This window comes from Cygnus olor, chromosome 8, assembly GCF_009769625.2.
Source record: "Cygnus olor isolate bCygOlo1 chromosome 8, bCygOlo1.pri.v2, whole genome shotgun sequence".
NCBI classification, from domain to species: Eukaryota; Metazoa; Chordata; class Aves; order Anseriformes; family Anatidae; genus Cygnus; species Cygnus olor.
In genome coordinates this window covers 25,051,729-25,065,128 of record NC_049176.1, presented here as the reverse complement: position 1 = coordinate 25,065,128, position 13,400 = coordinate 25,051,729, and the positions used below count along the sequence as shown (strand labels likewise).

Here is a 13,400-nt window from a genome sequence, read left to right as displayed (position 1 = left end):
TTGATTATATGCAGGATCTAATCTTAATATCACACCATCCTCTCTGAAAAGCGTTGCAAGAATATTCCAATTCATATTCTGAATGGTATGTTTCTCTGCAGTTATTCTGCAGAATTTTTATTCCTACCAGAAGAATATCAGTATATTGAACTGAATAAAAATTTATACACTAAATTTCTTATTCAAATGTCCAGCTTTGATGTTTGTGGAGAATTTAAGCAGGAGGCAATATAACCTGAGCTTTCTTTTCTTGATAAGAGAGGATAACGGGAGTTACAAAACAGGAAAGAATGAGAAGTTGTATAATATGCTGGAAATGTGGAAAAAAATGCAGATTTCAGTTATTAGCTTTCACAGCTCTATTTGCATAGAAATATACTAATGGCTGGATGACATTTCATGCATGAACTTGACAGAGCATCCTTAAACATATTCATGTTAGAAGGGTACTTAAAGGGAACCTCAAACTTGAAAACTCCCCTCTTTGTTTAAAAATAAAACAAAATTAAACAACCTTAGTTTCCCTAGGGTATTTTAGTACAAGGTATTTCTTTATGAAACAGAGCTTGCTTTGTTATGAAGATACAGTGACAGCCTATGAAGGGCCCCCCCCCCCTTCTGATCACACTTTAAAAAGGATCCTGATTCTCCTGAATGTTAAATATTATTGTACAATAGATGTTGCTCAGGCTTTTGTGGAAAATACTAGCGAAGCATGAAGCCCCTTGAGAATTAAAACAACTCTTGGGTTTTCGGCTTCCTATGCCTTTTTCTATTTTGAGGGAAACAACTTCCTTGTAAGTAGGGCAAAGATGAATGCCAATTTCCTTTGCTACGTGAGATAATAGGAGTTACGCCTCCTTGAAGAACTGGAAGAATTGTTTGTCGGAGTCTGTTATAGTTAACACATGAATTTCTGGGAGTTTGGTGACAGCAACTCCTTCCAGTTTTTATATATATCTTTATATATATTTGTATATATGTAAATATATATATATACAGATATAAAAATTCACCTACTTGTGCAGAGCAGGTTCAACTCCATTTGGAACTCACAAATCATTGTATCAAAGATGTCTGGTTTTAGGAGGTGTGGGGAGGGTCACAGAATGTATCAAAGGTTTTCATAACAGCAACCACTTACATGTTCAGTTTCCAGCAGTTGCAATGTTCAGTTTGCCAACTGTAACATTATGTTCTATTAATTTAAATTCAAATTTTAAATTAATGAGACACAGCTGAGGATGGCATTTTTCTGAAATATTCCAAGGATTATACCTGTTGTGTTATCTCCCGTTGACCTTCCATAACAGGAATTTTACATGCTCACATTAGTTGAGGCTCTTCAAAGGAGTTGTTGGTCCACCTCTGATTGTGACTTTAATCAGAAGAAACAGAGTTGATCTGTTGAAGTGGTGAATTGTGAGCATCATTTCCTGGGAGTATTTTATACAAACTCACTTCAGACTGAACTTTAGGTTCCCTTGAAAGGGATTAGAAAGGGCAAGACAAGAATATGAATTAAAAAGCATGGGGATGTGAAAACATATCTCTTTAAGCACTTTTGACTCTGTCCTCACTTACGCGACCCCATTCCTGATGACGTTTGTCAAGAACTTTACAAAAAGTAGGACTCATCCCTAGGGTCTGTCCTGTCTCCTGCTGAAATCAGACTTTCGAAGGAAAGTGGAAGTGTGAGTATGTGAATGTACCATTCTGGAAAAATGCAGTCGGTAGTAGTTGACTTCTTTTTCTTCTGTACATATCCCATGTTATTTGTGTGAACTTCTCAAGCAGAATTGACCTATATAGAAAAGGGTTGCCGGACTGTCTTCCCTTGCCAGTAGGAGAAGACAAATGCTGGTTCAAGATGGGACAATGCTGTACAGATGTGAGAACTGAAAACCAAAATGGAAATATTATGAAAAAAGGTTGAGTCCTGTCTTACTCAGAATCTCTGCATAAGCTAACCATGCACAGCGTCTAGTAATTAAAATTTACACTGAAGCCAGAAGGTTACATACTGTTTAGTCCATGCCAACTTAAAGTCCCTTTGCCATGTAAGGTAAGGAAGGAATCCAGTTCCTGCAGTGGCGCAAAATCTATGTAAAGCTGCATCTACAGTCATATTAGTAAAATGGCTGTAAAGAGCCAACCAAAAGTTGGTTTAAACAAAATAAAGGAAAATCTCAAACTAAATATTCAGATTTACAGCTATTTGTAGGTTGAAACCTTCAGTGGATGGTAGCAGTAAAATCATTTGAACTGCAGCAATGTCTTCAGAGAAGATCTTGAAGACGGTGGCAGTGGTACTAACAGGACATCTTTTAAAGGCAAGTCCATGCCTGCGTCAGCTCAAAGAAAACAGTCTCGCCTACTTGCTTCTCTCAGGCAAGAAATTTATAGTGTGGAAAACAGCATACTGCCTGAATACAGAGCGTGGCATTTAGCAAGATTTTGAATGGTATCCAGCTGGGTGGGAGCTGGAAGTTGCGATGCTTTGAGGGTCATTTGCAGCTCCCGGACAACCCAGCTCTTGGCCCCCACTGAGCGAAGAGCAGGGTGAGAGCGGGGACAGTTGCTGCCTCATGCTGAGGCAAGGTAGCGCCGACTGGCAGCACCTCCTGATTCCTGTTGACTTTCTGGAAGCACGTTTAACCTGTAATTTGGAAAAGGAAGATGCAGTCTGGCACCCATTCTTGAAGCGTTGCCAGTCCCATATCTATCCATTGCGTAGCCTGACAGAACGGGAAAGATAGGTGTCTTACAGACCAGTATCCACAGCAACAGACACTGGAATTTTGTCTTTTCAATACATACAACCCCCTAAAGAACAATTATTTATTTTCCAGCTTTGTAATAGTAATAATGGCCTTTACATTGGGAATTTTCAGCAGTTAATGAGTCTTTTTCTTTGGCCCTTGCTTTCTCCAGCCAGTCATTAACAGCAAGGAAAGCGCCTTCTTCAGAGGTCACTTTTGCTTAATCATTACCTTGTCTTGCTACAGAATGTACCAGCTATCTCTGGGAAATAAATGTCTCCTATGTGAATGGATCCATAAAGTGTTCCTTAGGTTTCATTTCTTTGAAAGAATATTCTGTTAGGACACGCGAGTTTAATGTAAAAGAAGATTCATCCTCAGCCCCAAGAAAGGTTAGACCACCCTTAGGAATTGGGACTAAATAGCCTTGTAGTGCTGCCCTTCCTCCTGTGGGGATGGTTGAAGGCCATAGATTTCAAAAGATTAAATCTTAAGAATTTATCTATGTAATTTAGGTTCCCATACTGTCCTCTTGGTATTGGAGCACTTCAGAAATTATATGTGGACACAAGTATTTTCTTGTCCATCTCCTAGGATTGTATAGGAACTGGACCTTGTTTTTTATGTTTGAATTTTATGTGTAATCGTGACACTGAAAGCGGAGTATGGCAGTGGTGTCTTGAGAGTTAAAAATTATTTAAAAAAAAAAAAAAGCTAAAGTGGGACCAAACCTTGGGAATGCTTGAATTGCCCTGTCTAGATAGTAGTCCCCTCATCCCATCACCCTCTCCATTTCAAACACCTAGAAGTTGTATATGACTTTTTTCATGGGAAGATTCATTTATACCCAGAAATGGCTTTATCTTTCACTTCATCAAAAGAGGAAAAAATGAGCTATTATGTAATTGATCAACTTGAGATGTTTTCTGACCACCCGATAGAACACATTGTTGGTCAAAAACTAACCGTATCCTGAGTGGATTGAATGTGTGTACTTAGTTAAGCCTTTGAACAGTCTTCAGTTCCTGAACGTCGTTAGTCATTCTTTAAGCTTTATGACTTTAACTGCTATTGTTAAAATGCAGTGAGTTATCTAAACAATTGTGAACATATCTTTCTTTTGGTACATTTGAGCTCGTGCAACCATTTAAGAAATGTATTGCTTTGAGGATAAATAAGTTCACCAGAAAACAATTAAACTTTTTAAATAGTGTATTTAATGTGTGGGGATTCCTAGTAGTAGCCCAGCATACAATTGTTGTTGAATAGTCAGGTAGTATTGAAGCCCCTCCACTTGAATGGTCAAAGAAAATGGGAATTACTTCATCATTAGATTCAAAACCAATATGGCGTCCCGTGAGAGTTTGGTGTTTAACATGGAAGTAATGTGACTGATATGTCTAATTTTAAAGTTCTTCTGTGGAAGAGATCTTGCACCTGCATAACTATTATTGGTACTATTAGCTTTTCATTTTGTATCTTTAAGTGAAAACACAGAGTTCACATCAAAACAGCAGGCATCAGTTTTCTGCTTTAACGCTATTTTTTCACTTTTCAAGAAAAATAGCAGCAGGAAAATGTAGGTTGTGTTCCAGGAAACAGCCCCTCACAAGCCCCTCAAGGGCTGGGACTGTGCTTTGTGGTTTCCTGACTCTTGGAGTGACACTTTTACTTTTTAAGGTAAGGCTTCATTTGTATTTTGAAAGTACAACAATCTCCTTCTCAGCAGGGTTTTGTTGTTTCTAAAAGGCTGGGAATTGCTAAAGGATTTAAATCTGGTGACGATACAGTCATTCCCTTAATAATGAGTTTTCAAACCTATACCTGTAAAATAGCTCTACATCTTCAAACTTTAGGTTCTCTGGCTAGCCAGTGCTCAACCAACTGGCTAACCATTAGTAGAAACGAGGAAGATCTGAAGGAAAGGAGTGCTGATACTTGTGTGTTTGTATTCTGTGCTTAAACTGATCTTTTCCTCTGCTTCACAGCTACCCAATGCAGATTATTTATAGATTTCAGAGCCAGAAATTAACACAGTTCCTTGCAGGCAGAAGAGAAATGTATGGGATCATTATTAATTCTTTAGCATTATAATGCCTTCTGGCTCAATGTGTGTGCTGGGGACCAAGTGTAAACACACATTTGTCATTCCGACCCTTAATCTGTTCCCAAAAATGTCCTTCAATGGAGAACTGTGAAACAGCTTTTCTAAACGATTTGAGACCTTTTTTTTTACCACTGACACAAAGATCTTTATAGCCTTTGTTGTAATTGAACCTTCAAATGTAAAATGTTGTGAATGCCAGTTTAGTGTTTCTTTTCAAAAAAAAAAAAGGCAAAGAAAAAAAATACACTCTGATGCTACTTGCCCTTACATGAATGCTTTTAGTTTTCTTTAATTAGGGGAAATTACCCAGGTCTTCTTGGTACCTGAAGAGATCTTTCCTCTTCCGCATCTACCCTAACCTTTGAGTCCCTAGCTTCTCTTTGTTTCTCCTGTTACATCTAGTTTCTCCATTTTTCTGTTTTCCTTTCCTTTTAACAGCAGTCTTAGATGTTGCTAATAGATTTCAGCTGCAGAGGAAATACAATCCTAATAAGACTCAGTGTACTGAATCCCTCACTAGCCACTGAACTTAGTGGGACAAAATTGTCCTTCATGTAATTTTAACAGCGTCCACGGAGTAATTCCAGCCATCAGTCTGTCCTGTCATCTTTCTGCAGCTCCTTCTACCTCCATTGTAACACAAGGTAGAGGATCGCTACAGCAGCTGTTATTGTTTGATCAGCAACACGATCTTTGCTGGAATTTCATTTCCCTTGCAGCCTAGCTACTAGAATACATTTGTCATCCATACTTTGTAGCAGACTTATATTTGCCTGTAATTACATACCAGTCTGGCAATACTTTATTGTTAACATAAAGTACTGGTGCTTAAATCCCCAATCCTAAACTGAAGTATTTGCAAAACTCTGTAATTGCTAAAATAATAAAGCTGCCATTATTGTATGGGAAGTTTACAGCCTGTTTCTGAAATACTCGTATCGGTTTAACTATACCTGTATGTGTTCCTTATGTTTTCACGGGCTGCTTGAGACAGACAGACTTCTGCTACGCATTTCTGATACTTTCACAAATGGCTGAGGAGGGAGGGGACCTTGAATCAGAATATTCTGGTTCTGTGACCTCTGGACATCAACTTGTCCATAATCTCCTCCTCAAGCAGGGCCACCTAGAGCTGGCTGCCCATGACCACACACATCTGTCAAGTTATCTCTGAGCGTGCAGGAGACTCCGTTAAGTTCTGTGGGCCTTCTGTTCCAGTGCTCAGTGAAAACTTTACTTAATTTTTTTTCCAGGTTGTAGTCTACTCTCATGTATTAAGAAGCCTATAAACGATAACCAAGAAAAACAAGTTCAGTGTAGTTAAACTCAGTGTAACAGGCAGAGACGCCACTGCAACTGTTTAGGGATATGCAAACCAGGAAAGATAAAGTATTTTGGTTTAATTCCGTGTTGATATTTTGGGTCGTGTTGGCTTTTTGCAAAAAGCCAGGTGCCCGTCTCTCGCTGTCTGTTACTCATTCTGATTTTATTTTGGCCTTTAAATAACTCTCTATCTTGTTGGGCTGCTCCCAAGACTGGGCCAAACAGACCTCAGCATTGGAGACCTGGGGAAGACTAAGCACTGCTGCTACTTTGTTTCTTCGTACAGAAAGGTGAAAACATCCATAACTGTGCGTGTGTACCCACTGTGTTGGGAATTTGTGCTAAAAATGCCACAGTCCCTCAGTTTTGTTGTCAGACACGGGCAGAGTTTCTGTGGTGTTTTGGGGGACGGAGGGGAAGCTCTGCGCTCATCCAACAAGCACCAGTGGTTGTGGTTATCCTGAAGACGTTAATGTCAGAACGGAAGGTGGGCACCAGGCCGCCAAACGCAGCACCGGCCACAACCGGGGGCCTCCTCCTCGGGCCGGGCCTCCCGGGCCGGGCCCCGCGCCCTCCCTCCCGCCTCCGTCCGTCTCTCTGCGCTCCGCGCTGGATTGCTCGTGTCTAGCCCGGCGCTGGCGGCCGGCTGGCGGCGCGGCCAGGCGAGCTCAGCCGAGCGCAGAGGCGGATTTTGAGGAACAATAACAGAGCGGGGAGCGCGGGACCGGCGCGGCCGCCCCGCCCGCCCGCCCGCCGCACCATGTACGCCTTTGTGCGGTTCCTGGAGGACAACGTCTGCTACGCGTTGCCCGTCTCCTGCGTGCAGGACTTCAGCCCCACGTCCCAGCTCGACTTCGACAACCAGAAGGTCTACACCGTGTACCGCAACCCCGAGGAGGCGGACGAGGACGACGAGAGCCCCGGGGAGTGGGGCGAGCGCCTGCTGCTGCACAAGGCCCAGATTCTGGCGCTGGCAGGTGGGCGGCGGGCATGGGGATGGGGACGGGGGGGGGGGACGGGGGGCCGCAGCCGCCCCCTCCCCGCTGCGGGAGGGAGGGGGGAGGGGGTGGGAAGGGATGGGGGGGCATGACGGGGGGTGCTCTGGGGCTGGGGGTGGTCGTGGGGGTGGTGGTCCAGGTCCTGGTTGTGGTTGTGGTGGTGGTCATGGTCCTGGACGTGGTTCTGGTGCCCGTGGTGTCCTGGTCCTGGTGGTACTGGACCTGGTCCTGCTCCTGGTGGTAGTCCTGGACCTGGTCCTGGCCCTGGTTCTGGTCTTGGTGGTGATGTCGAGGTGAAATTAGCCCCCCTGCACACACACACACACACACACATACTCGGGGGCCCCGAAGTTGAGGTGCCGGTGCGCGGGGTATTTATAGCGCCCGCTGTACGTAACTCTGCGGCTCGGCAGCGCGCTGCCAAGCCGGAGGGGTGCTGCTTTATGTCCGCGCTGTTAGTGTAAGTCACTTCACAAATTAGAAGGCAAAAAAGGAGCCAGACCTTTCTGTTGGGCTCTTGGCTTGGCTGCGTCGCGCTGGTTTCACGTTCAACTTGCATACCTCACCCGCGTAAACCACGCGTTAAGAAGTGAACCCGTTTTTTGGCCGTTGGAAGGGGGGCAGCCCTCGTGAAATGGTGCTTCTGCTGCGCGGCCCCAGGTCACGTCTCGCAGCACGTTGCCCTGAGGACTTTCTGTAGTTGCCTTGCAACGACGCACTGCCCTACTCGGAGTTGGCACACAGAAAGTTTGAGGTTGTTTGCAGCAACTTACTGGCTGGTGTGGGCTTGTCCCATCCGTGGTGGGAAGATGGTGGCTGACGGTTGGACCCTCCCTGTGAGGAGTCAAGGGGACACTGGGTTCGGATCCTGATCCCTCCACTTGGGGAGAAGAAATACTGGTTATGTCCATTTCCCCAAATGCGGAATGGGCCTCAGAAACTGCTTTCTGGCACTGAATCCTGGGAAGGCAGTGCCTCCTTGTCTCTGAACAGGGCAGCTTAGTGCTACAGTCACGTAAAACTAGTATTTTCTTAATTATAGTTTTATTTTTGGAAATAACAATTCCCAAAGTGGATCAACTTGGCGGTCCGTTTAGGCCTTGAGTCAGCGACTCGTGCCAGTGTCCTGTTTACAGTAGTGGCCACAAGCAGGTGCTTGGAAAGAATAAGAAGCAGGCAAGCATGTACATCATTCCCTGTAAAGCTTTTCCAGTTTCTGAACAGCTGCCACTCCAGGAGTTCAGGATAGCAGGAGAACCCACTAGGCTAAGTTTTTGTTGTCCTGTGCCACCACCCTGTCATCTGTGTGTCCTGTCTGTAGCAGAGCAGAATTGGTATAGGACATATTTCTTGCAAGTTACTTGTAAGATACACAGAAGACAGCGGTATCGCTGTTTGGGCTTTACTTGGCCTCTTCTCAAAGATATCCCACGTGGAGTTCGCCTTCCTCTTTCTTACTGGGGAACTGCAGCAGCAGCACCCTTTCAGTGCACCACGTTCATCTCAACGCAAGTTAAATGTCAGAGAAGTTCTCAACTAAAAGCCGATTTGCTCACATGGTGAGCCTACCAGGTTGCATCAGTTTGCCAAGTAGTGAACCAAGCAGAAAGTGCTCCTACTTTTGTCAATTTCCTCGTTCTAGACAGGTTGTACCTAAGAGAAGTTGTCTTCTACCCAGTTTCTCTTTGCTTCATCGCTCTTGAGCCAGAACAAACCAATGCTGTTTCCTCCAGGGAGCAAGACTTGTTACTTATACTAGTGGTTTGCACTAATTGCTCCTCAGAGATTTTAATTTCTCCAGGAGGTTCTCCTAGTGAGCCAGGAACACAAAGAAACATACAACTGTCTTTATCACATCTGTCGCATCTCAATATACCTGACTATATCTGTGATTTACCTCCTTAGAGAACTTCTCACCTGAATGCTAACTTCTGTTCTTCTTTCCTCCCTCCACCGTGTAAAGATACTGTAATCGAATTCAACATATGATACACGCAAAGGATTACTTACTTTTAAAGTTGTCACTTTCTCCCCAAATATTTAGTATTGGCGTTTATTTTAGAGTGGTTATAAACACTGGGGAGAAAAGTTGATCTTACATGAAGACCCTTAAGCAGAATTTCTGGTGTATAGTGACCAATTCAACTTTTATAGATTAGCGTCATGATTTTTCTTTTGAAACAAGTTTTCCTTTTCTACGTTGTTTAAAACGATACTTTTAAGACTCTTATCCTCCTTATGTTCAGCAGGAGTTCACCAGGGATAAATACGTTTTCATGCCCATAGTACAAACTTTTATTGGAGCTTTCTTTGTGTAGATAGTTCATGAAACAATTGTCTTGATTTGAGAGAGTCTAGAAGCAATTCTCTGATCCTTTGTGGTGAGGTTGAATGTTGGGAAACTTGCACACCTGTGAGAAATATATTGACGCTGCAGGGCAGAGGGAACTGATGTAAAGGTATCACAATTTTCTTATTTCTTTTAAAGGGTAGTATGTTGGGCATGCTTAGAGCGTCACGTAATTGTGACAGACTTGGTATGTTGGGGGGATAAATACTGTCTTCTTCTGGATACTTCAGTAATAAGCAATATGTAGTAGTACGACAGCAGTGATAGACAAGCTGGGAGCAGCTGTGCGCTTTTCTCATGCCTGTGTGCGTGTGGTTGGGACCTGCTGGTGGTGGCCGCATGCACTGGTTTGGGAACCTTCAACTTCTTCAAAAGTTAGCCCAAGACTAACGCTAAAGCTGGGAAGGTTAATTAACCCCAAACTAGGACAGCTGTAGATATTTGAGCCATAGAAGGCATACTGAAATGAACGTTCTGTTCCACAACAAGTTCAGCATTTGGTTAATAGGCAACTGATGTTACGTAGTAATGAAGGAATCATTTTATTTACCTCTTGAATGGAAAATACAGCTCAGCAGGCTAGAGTTGCACTGTAAAGCAGATTTGGAGCTGACATGTTAACTGGTCTTTCTCATCGAGAATACAAAAATAGTAGACAGCTTTTCAGAAGAAGTTTGAGTCTGTCTTTCTGATCATCCACATCTCTCCTTTTTTCTTCTTTTGTGTCCTTCTGTCAAAATGCTGACAAGCTGTTTTCCAGTCCCTAGTGTTGAAATATGTGTGCCACTTGCAACTTTTTCCACTGCTGTCCAATATAGTCACTGGCAGTTTTGTCTATAAGTGCATGCACCTTATAGGAGCTCGTATGATTCTTAGATGACCTTACAGGAACCTTTCCTGGCTTTACAAAGTGATGAGTATTAGGTGGAACAAGCAGAGGTACAGGGACTTTTAAAAAGTTTAATACTTCAGGTTGTTTTTGTTAACAAGCTAATAGGGACTACCTTCTAATACATTCTTTCATGACTACAGTAAATTATTTTCTCTACCTGCTGTCCTTAACATTTCCCACCCACACAATTGTAGCAAACTCATCTCCATCAGATTCTTACTGCAGTTCCCTACCTGCTACTGCAGACATGTTAATACCTGCATGCACCCTTACTCTTTCTTTCTCCTTTATAAAATGTTATGCTCCACTTTTTGTTAAAATAGGTTAGGTGATTTAAAAAAAAAAATCTTTAAAAGCCAGTGCAGCTCATCATGAGCTAATTTGCTTTGTATTTCAGAAGGTTGTAAAATCTCTGTTCCCAGAACAATTTTAAATTACACAATTCTGTTGCTGAGTTTGGAGTAAGTTTGAGGGTGGATGCACCCGAACAAGTTGAAGCTGCCTACTTTGGATAGGTGCTGGAGGGAAGGTACTGTCAAGTGCTGGAGCAGGTGAAAGTTTACAGGATGAGATTTTAGATTACCCGAAGAATATACAAAATTTAGGTCAGGAAGTGATCTGGATGTGTAAAATTCATCTGAAGCTTTCATTTGTATTTCTGTAGGCTTCTTGTTCTTTGTGCATTTTTTTTGGTTATTCCTTGTACTATTTGGAGTAGGCAGAGCAGGGCGTAGCGGTGCCCACCTCGTGCCCGTGTGGCAGCCTATGCTCAGACACAGGGCAACCTGCAGACTGAATGAGCTGTTGTGGTATCTGCTAACTTTTCTGTTCCTAGAAAGCTCTAGGTCTGTTTCCTGTCATGATGTGCAACTCATGCAACTGCTTCTTGGGTATTCCCAGTGTGACCCCAAGTAAAGAAGTGCTGTAGGAAGCCTTCCAGTAGTAGTCGTGGCTCCTCCCAGGCTGCTTTTTTTGTTTGTTTGTTAGTGTTGTTTTTTTTTTCCTCGGATAGTTCTGGAGTGTCCATGGGCTGACTGGGACTTAGAGCTCCAGGGCATCAACACGTGTCTCTTCCCACCTGTGCGTTGGGTCTTGCCTTGTGAGTGGCCCTCCCCTAGTCACTGAGCGGAGCTAAGCCCAGCAGGGCACACGCTGCTGAAGCAAACTTGTTCAAAATATGGTCTAGATTTAATTTATATACATACGTGTATATATATACATGTATATATTTTTCTATATTACTTTCTGCTGTGATATTTGAGGTGCGGAGGCTCACCAAACCATTTTGCGTGCATGTCACAGAATAACCACATCACACTCTTCAACACAACGTGGTAGTGTTCATACCACTTGAATACAAGCGTGGTGGTATTCATAAAGAATATTGAAAGCCGCATTTCGCGCTCATCTTGTGTTTGATCCATTTCCGCTTTATTCTTAACTATTTCAAGATGAAGGGTGGATTGTTACTTTTCCCCCCTTTCTTCTAAATTGTACTGTAGGAGCGTGTCTGAGATATAAAGGGTTTATACAAAGGCACATCTTTATCATATCTGTATGTTCAGCATTGAAGTCTTAATAGGGCACATTAGCACAAAGCCAAAAAAAAAAAAAAAAAGGGAACTTTTAAAACTGTAGCCTGTAACCCTCATGATAATGGTTATCGCTGTATGTCATCAGCAGCATAAAGTGCCAGTAAAAAGGCGTTTAAAAAGAATGTGTCTGTGCAAGAAGATTTTACCCCCTAGTTTTTTTTTCTTTATCTCTGCAGTTATTCCAGAAGGAAATATCTTTTTTTGTTCTTAAACCATTCTCAATTGACCTGCTTGCTCCTCAGTCACATTTGCTTTTTGCTTCTGAACAGTCAGAAGTCATTTACTTACATATTTTTATGACACTCAGGCATACAGGTCACCTATAGTGCTGTTATTTCTCTTGATCCTTGTATGTACCTTACGCCACATAACACAAGTTAAGCTTGTAAATGTTGTATAAGCTTAACTATGGTACAATAAAAGTATGAATTTCAGGATTTTAATCAAGTTGACTTCAAAGGTAGTGTGGTGATGGTAGCTATGGTAACTAACGCTTACTAATTAAAATATGCTAAAATTTGCAGGGAGTAAAAAGGGGAATTAATGTAAGTTAATGTTTTTGTTTTCTTAATTTGACTGTAAAACATTTTTTCCAGTGAATTGCCTATGTGCAGTCAACTATTTGCTGGTGTTTTTCGTTTTTTTTTTTAATAAACCTTTTAAAAATAGTAGAGCCTGAACCACATCATAATTTCTGTATGTAAACTAAAAAAATTCATGAATCTACCTGCTATTTCCATAGCAATTCATTCCTCAGTCAGAGGGAGTTGTGGAGGTTTCCTGGAGAGTTTCCTGTAGGCTGCTGCTTTATTCCTTGCTTGAATAGATGGTGGGCAGCATCTCCACTGCTTCGTGGCCTTTTTGATCGGAAAATCATTATTAGGGTTTGGTCCTAATACCTTTCTTCAGTGTGATTCAGACTGATTGGCTGGGGCAGGCAGATTGGCAAACTCTAGCTGTCGTTGAGATGATGATCTCTTTAAGTGAACTCTTGAACTTTTTGAGAAAAAAATGGCTTTCGTAATAAAATTTTGTTTTTATAAAATATTTATCACATCCAAGCTTCTGAAAAGTAATTCCCATAGTTGAGTTTCCTATACAGGTACAGATGAAGGCTTTAAAGGATCGTTTTTTAACATTCTACTTGCTCTAAAGGTTGTTTTTAGTTTGTTTCTGTTTTAATTTAATGGTAATAATGTATTATTGTATTTGTTTCAGAAAGGATTAAGAGAGCTGCTTGAAAATAGCCATAATCCTTTATGTTTGACATGCTTAGGGTATTGTACAAATATTAACAAAACTGCACAACACTTCAATGGGGTAGATGGAGACATTGAGAGAGGTTGAGTTATTCAAGGTCAGTATTTAAGTAA

General features: G+C 42.1%; 1 protein-coding gene across 7 annotated transcripts in view; it reads left to right on the top strand.

Annotated features, from left to right (window-relative positions):
- BEND5 (BEN domain containing 5) overlaps positions 1-13,400 on the top strand; it is a 586,011-nt gene that overhangs the window by 548,194 nt on the left and 24,417 nt on the right. Inside the window, exon 1 of one of the 7 annotated variants that reach the window (XM_040564876.1) lies at positions 6,872-7,169. The exons of 5 other annotated variants lie outside the window; for them this stretch is intronic. In XM_040564876.1, the coding sequence (XP_040420810.1) occupies positions 6,953-7,169 (217 nt within the window). In that variant the 5' untranslated portion in view covers positions 6,872-6,952. Of the gene's footprint in view, positions 1-6,871; positions 7,170-13,400 lie in introns of those variants that run through there. One more of the 7 variants, XM_040564878.1, reaches the window with a different exon arrangement.